Source organism: Atta cephalotes, assembly GCF_000143395.1.
Source record: "Atta cephalotes unplaced genomic scaffold scaffold00003, whole genome shotgun sequence".
Lineage (NCBI taxonomy): Eukaryota > Metazoa > Arthropoda > Insecta > Hymenoptera > Formicidae > Atta > Atta cephalotes.
In genome coordinates this window covers 8,519,396-8,526,114 of record NW_012130067.1, presented here as the reverse complement: position 1 = coordinate 8,526,114, position 6,719 = coordinate 8,519,396, and the positions used below count along the sequence as shown (strand labels likewise).

The following is a 6,719-nucleotide window of genomic DNA, read 5'->3' as shown; positions in this document are numbered from 1 at the left end:
TTAGTAGGTGGCGTAAAGACAGGTCTGAATATATAGAACGATTGAAAACAAATGACATGCGTACATATCGTAAAAGACGGTACTTCAGGCATACTTGGAAAAAAATTTGGTTGCGATACATTAATTTTTGTCAGTTTTATACGCCTTTGAATATGGAAGAAAACAAACTGCATTTAATGCTTTTCTTTTACCGGAAAGGCAAAAATGTCACACAAGCCGCAAACAAGATATGCGCTGTTTATGGCGAAGATGCTGTAGCTGAAAGAACTGTGCGGAAATGGTTTGCTAGGTTTAAAGCTGATGACCTTGAAGATCAAGAACGCCTAGGCCTTCCATCACAGATGAAGATCAGATTAAAACACTGATCGAGAATAACCCACGCTATACGATACGTAAATTAGCAAAAATGTTGAATATGTCAAAATTCACCTTCCACGAGCATTTTGTGAAGCTGGCTACATTAACTGTTTTGATGTATGGGTTCCCCATACATTCCCACGATTTAACGGAGAAAAATCTGATGGATCGCATTTCCATTTGCGACTTGCTCTATAAACGCAACGAGGAGACACCATTTTTGAAGCAAGTAGTGACGGGGGATCCATAAAAATGAATCATTTACAATAATGTTGAGCGAAAAAGATCTCGGGGAAAGCGGAATGAACTATCTTTAGCCACCCCAAAAGCGGTCTTCATCCAAAGAAGGTCATGCTCTGTGTCTGGTGGGATTGGAAAGAGATCCTATTATGAGCTTTTACCAAACAACGAGACGAAATTCAGAGAAGTATTGTTCCCAATTAGACGAATTGAAGACAGCAATTGAATAAAAACGTCCAGAAATAGCGAATCAGAAGGGCGTCGTGTTTCATCAGGACAATACGGCCTCATGTGTCTTTGACAACTCGACAAAAGTTGTTGAAACTCGATTGGGATATTCTATCCTATCCACCATATTCACCAGACCTCGCGCCCTCTGATTTCAACCTATTTCAATCATTACAAAATTCTCTTAATGGAAAAAGCTTCAACTCTTTGGTCGAGGTAAAAAATCACTTAGAAAAGTTTTTCGCTGAAAAACCTGGAAGAGAGATTCTGGAAGGACGGAATTTTCAAGTTGCCTAAAAGATGGAGAAAGGTTGTAGAACAGAATGGCACCTATATAATTTAATAAATGTATATTAAAATTTAAATCTTTTGCGTTTCAATTTTCTTTCAAAATCGGTACGAACTTTCCGGATAACCTAATATATTGTATTATAAAAAAAGCACGTAAAAGAATGAAACAATGAAAAATGGAATATCTCACCGATGCCAAGTTTAAAACCGATTCTTTCATTTTTGCCAAACCTTGTCTCGTGATACCAAGTACTTCTCCTCTACTAGTCATTAAATCTGCCAAGAGCATTAAATGTCGACAATCAATACTGATACCGTGATTTTCCATTACCGACTTAATTTCTGACATGATAGTTGTTCTCGCTGCTTCTATTCCGAGTGTTTTGAAAACCTAAAATAAAACATGATTATAAATATGTTTTACTCACTATCTCATGATTTCTTTCAACTCACTTCTATTGTATTATTCGACTTTGTCTTCTCACCGAGGATGCCACGTGTTGCCATAACTTCTCTAAAATTATCACCTTCGACAAATAATGTAAATTTCGATTTATTACCAAGGTTTTCATTATGTACAACTACTCTATTGATCGATGGTAAACCCTACAAAAAAAAATAAATAAATAAAAGCGGACATTAAATTTCTAAAACTTATAAAAATTTACATTTTATAAAAATTATCTCATTACACATTTTTACCTTTATTATAACATTTGGAATGGCCTCTGTCAATTGACGAAATGGAAAATTTGAATCTTTATCTTTACTTCGATTTGGTCGAATAATAATAACTGAGTCGGTCACCTTTTCTACATTCTTTGAAGTTAATTTTAATTTTGAAGTGCAGAGTCTAGAAAATCATAAATTATTTGTTATCTTTCAAAAAGTATAATGGCAGCAAATTACTTAAATTTAAAATTTATAATTAAAACTCGTGTTTTTTTTTCATTGTACTATATGAAGTTTTGACATTGAATGAAAGAAATCAAGTGAAGTTTTGTTCTTGCGAGATACATATGTTGAAATAAATTAATAGTTGCAATGAAAAAACAAGAATCTTAAGCTTTCAAACATACTTACTTATAGCATACAGAATTAACATCAACTTCTAATTTCAACATTTTAATTCTATCGATATCTAATTTTATTATAAGGAAATGATCATCAGATAAATATATTTCCTCGATATATTCAGATACATCTCCCAGGGTCGTCTTCTCAATTCTTGCCTTCACTTGCTCGGCAAACTCGGAACTCGTATCATTGATCTGCAAAATAAAGAATTAGTTGGTTAAAACCGTATTTGATTAAATACGCAAGTGTTCAGAGTTAATTATTCACCAATGTCGCTGTTATGATAGGAGTACTGATCTTGGGACTCGCATTAATAATTTCTTTAATACGGGGAACTCCTTGAGTAATGTTCATAGCAGCTACACCAGCAAAATGGAATGTTTTGAGTGTCATCTGAGTCCCTGGCTCACCGATACTTTGAGCGGCGAGCGCACCTACAGCAGTGCCTGGTTCTATCTTAGCTCTCATGTACTTCTCTTTGCACGTGTGAATAAATTCTACTAATTGTGAGACGGTAAAACGTTCAAGTTGCGAAGTCACCGATGAATTCGATATAACGTTCTGCCGATAAAACGCTATTTTTCGCGCCACTTTCAATTTCAGAAACGAACTGCAAAAAACAACGATTAATTTGTTTAAAACTGCGCTACAGAAGTTCGCCATATATCATATATTTAGCATATTTTGTCTTACGTCAATTCATCTTTGAATTCCTCACTCAGGCACTCATACTCCTCAGAGCGTAGCATTTCCTTTGTGGCATTAATTACGCTAGCGTAATCTAAAGGCTCTTCGGTAATATAAGGCATTTTCGCCCTCACGTGCTCGTACACTCTTTCATAATCCACGGGACAGTCTTTACCTGTAGAAAAATATGTATTATTCTATTTACACAAAAATACACAATAATATATCACATACCCTCCATGTATGTAGGATCCAATCCATCACCGCCATATGTAGTCTGTATCATATCGCGCATAGAATTGCGTACTGTCATGTCGTAATGGATACACAAATCTTCTAAACTTTTAATTAATCGTCTCTGCATGTATCCAGTCTCCGCAGTTTTTACAGCAGTATCTGTGAGACCCTCTCGACCGCCCATCGCATGAAAATAGAATTCCTTGGACACTAATCCAGAATAAAATGAATTTTCCACAAATCCTTTAGCATCTGGCTTCTTTGAGCGTGTCAAGACATGAGGTAACGCACGATTCTCAAATCCATCTGGTACTCTACATCCATTGATAGCTTGTTGACCTACGCAAGCTGAAGAGAGAAGTTGTATTAAATAGTATCAGAATTAAGAATAATAATATATTTATTATTATTATTACTTGAACGTACCAATCATTTGAGAGATGTTGATGAAACTACCCTTACTTCCACAGAGTGCCATAGTTAGGGGAATGTTAGTAGGATGCAGTTCTCTCAAACACGCTTTACCAACGTCATCACGGATCACTGAAAGTTCGTTTAATATTCTCGTTTCCAGTGTTTCCTCTTCTGAACATCCAGGTTGACAGACAAGATGACCCTGTTCCATTAACTGAATGTATTCATTACACGTAGAATAACTAAATAAACAAAAAAAAATTGGAATTAGTTATTTATATGAGGCAGCCTCAAATTTAAACTTGGAATTATTCTTACTGAGTGTTTAATATTTTTTCCTTGGCTCGAAGAAGGCCTTGACTAGGTATGAGATCACCGATACCAAGAGAAATTCCTCTTTCAAAATTGAAATGATTCGTTATTCTGGTTAAACGCCACATAGCTGCGGTTGCAATATCTTCACCCCAATCACGCAGCAAAATGTAAAATATATTTTGTTTTGATCCTGAGCCTAATACAGATTTATCCATTGTTCCTGCTAGAAGCTCGGAATTACGAATAATAATATCTGTGGATTTAATTTGATTATTTAAGAACGTTTTGTCATTAAATGTTAACGACACGATTACAATGTACAACTTACAAGAGTCATTGATACAAAATTCTTTTCCATTGGTATATGTCTTGCCCTTTGCCTTTAGATTTGCTTTGACAGGACATTCCTTATTCGGTCGTATAATGAGACTAAATATTTGTTTGCCGGTCCACAATCTCGCCGGTTTTATGATTGCAGGCGGAGGAAGAGTTACTTTCATAGAAGCATCCGAGCCAGCTAAAAGGCAAAGAGCTAATCTAACTTGTTCTAGCTGGAGAAATGTATCCTTTTGAGTTAAGAGATAAGCACCGGTGATAAAATCTTGAGTTGCTGCTATCAATAAGTCACCATTGCGAGGTGTAACTAGATTAGATTTATTCTATAAACACAAAACAAAATATTTCAGTATATTTATACGCAATTTAATAATTCTATAAAAGTATATTAATCAGTCATTTACCGCTAACAAAACTAATGCTTCGGCTCTGGCTTCTTCAGTTTGCGGTAAGTGAAGATTCATCTCGTCGCCGTCAAAATCTATTAATGTATATTAAATCAAATAAGGGTTAAATAAAACCGATGATAATCTTAATTTCTAATAACATTAATGTGTGATAAAAAATTTTTTTTTAACAGTTTTAGCTGTTTTTAATGTATTTTTTTGAAAACTGAACATAAATTTGTTATTCAAATTTGATTATTACAATTTTGAGAAAAATGATATTAAAGAGACAAAAAAACATAATTTTTAAGGTTTTCATAAATGATAGTAAATAAAAAAGTAATATAAAATTGACAAAATAGAATGAACATTATAAGAGGATATTCTGTGATATTCTGTTTTATCCAGAATTAATCTTGCTACTATTGTCAACCTTCATTGCTTTTTAATTTAGTATCAGGCAATCGTGTTATGTAAAAGCACTCTACATACAATAAAATATTAAGAATAAAATGTCTTTTCTATGTACATAGAAAAAGAGCTATTTTTAAATTGTTATATCTCAAAAATGGACAATCATCAAAATCAAACAAAATGTTTTAAAGCTAAAAATTGATACATTTGTGTGGCATTAACAAAATTTAGAAAAAAAATTTACTACTGATGTTATAATGTCATAAAAATCCTTAAAAGCATCATTTTCGGCAATTTTTCTAAAAAATATGATATACTATAAAATGTGGTGGAGAAATTTGATAAACGGAATTGTTCTATTTAAAAATCGACGGAAAACAATTATGTTCGTTCGAACAATGTTTCTAAAATATTTGCAGACTAATATAATATTTATATGTAAATTTTAAATATAATTGCAATAATTTATGTGCGCGCGTATGTATATGGGAAGGAGAGAGGGAAGGGGGAGGGGGAGGGAGAGAAAGAGAGAACATATTAAACACATCAACGTGTATAGACAATAAGTCGTCTAAACTAGACCTGCATTGTAAGGTGCACAGACACATTCGTTGAATCTGAACGTTCGATGCTCTAATACCTTGGTTCTATGTGTCATAATACTTAATTTGTGCAAAGATGGTTGCCGATTGAACAGCACTAAGTCATCGTCTTTGAGATGCCTCTCAACAATGTCGCCATACTGCAAAAAAAAACAATGATATATTAAACAATGATATATTAATTACATAAAAATCTTGATATTTTAAAATGATATCTGATGAAATATATATAAATTACCTGTAAATCTTGGGCGGCTTTATTCCGATCACCATATCCAAGATATCGCCTATTTTGCGAATTCTTATATTGTATGTAGTTTGCTCCAGGATGTGTGTCTGGACCATTTCTTACTAATTTTCGCATTAATTCCATGTTTGATGGAATAACTCTTTCAGGATACGTTAAAGTCTTTGCAACATGTATAGGTACACCAACCTACGTAGATTCAATATTATTAGATACAAATCGCAACAGGCTGACTTAAATTTCACTAGACTTACTTGTTCTATTCTGAGATTCGGATCAGGCGAAATGACTGTGCGAGAAGTAAAATCAACACGTTTACCAGACAAATTACCTCGGAAACGACCTTGTTTCCCTTTCAATCTTTGCACTATACCTCTACCAGACTTTTTAGGCTAAAAGTATCAATATGTAAATTATTAGAGAAAAGAATATACAGATTTTTAGATGTTTGTTGAGAAGAGCTTACTTGCATATGTAAAGGTATTCCGGACATTTCACTATTAATGTAAAGACCACAATGCAGTTGAAGAAAATCCCAATGTTCCATGTACGTATTTATATTAACACCTTTTTGCCTGCGAATGACGTCATTGATAAGAGCTATTTCTGACAATTTCATTGTCAGATAATCTTCATTTGTACCAGCCTTTAGATCAGATAAAATACTAGGTCTAATACAAATTGGTGGCACAGGGATCCTTCTCAATACTAAATCTACTGGAGCTGCACATTCAGGATTCATTAACAAGAAGAAGATATCACCCGTTGGAATTCTATTGAAAAGTTCTTGCACCTTAAAGAATGTTATACTATAAATTATATAAATTATAAGAAAAAAGAGAATTCAGAGATTAAATGTTTATAACATTATAATTTCTTTCTTTAAAT

At 33.5% G+C, this 6,719-nt stretch overlaps 1 protein-coding gene across 1 annotated transcript in view; it reads right to left on the bottom strand.

Annotated features, from left to right (window-relative positions):
* Positions 1-6,719, bottom strand: part of LOC105625808 (DNA-directed RNA polymerase III subunit RPC1) — an 11,192-nt gene that overhangs the window by 1,434 nt on the left and 3,039 nt on the right. The window contains exons 5-19 of the mRNA XM_012207122.1: positions 6,298-6,624; positions 6,086-6,223; positions 5,823-6,020; positions 5,565-5,724; positions 4,587-4,663; positions 4,175-4,505; positions 3,850-4,099; positions 3,544-3,773; positions 3,115-3,465; positions 2,887-3,055; positions 2,461-2,803; positions 2,200-2,387; positions 1,819-1,969; positions 1,570-1,722; positions 1,307-1,507 (exon numbers count right to left, since the gene is read on the bottom strand). Of these exons, the coding sequence (XP_012062512.1) occupies positions 1,307-1,507; positions 1,570-1,722; positions 1,819-1,969; positions 2,200-2,387; positions 2,461-2,803; positions 2,887-3,055; positions 3,115-3,465; positions 3,544-3,773; positions 3,850-4,099; positions 4,175-4,505; positions 4,587-4,663; positions 5,565-5,724; positions 5,823-6,020; positions 6,086-6,223; positions 6,298-6,624 (3,267 nt within the window). The remainder of the gene's footprint in view (positions 1-1,306; positions 1,508-1,569; positions 1,723-1,818; positions 1,970-2,199; positions 2,388-2,460; positions 2,804-2,886; positions 3,056-3,114; positions 3,466-3,543; positions 3,774-3,849; positions 4,100-4,174; positions 4,506-4,586; positions 4,664-5,564; positions 5,725-5,822; positions 6,021-6,085; positions 6,224-6,297; positions 6,625-6,719) is intronic.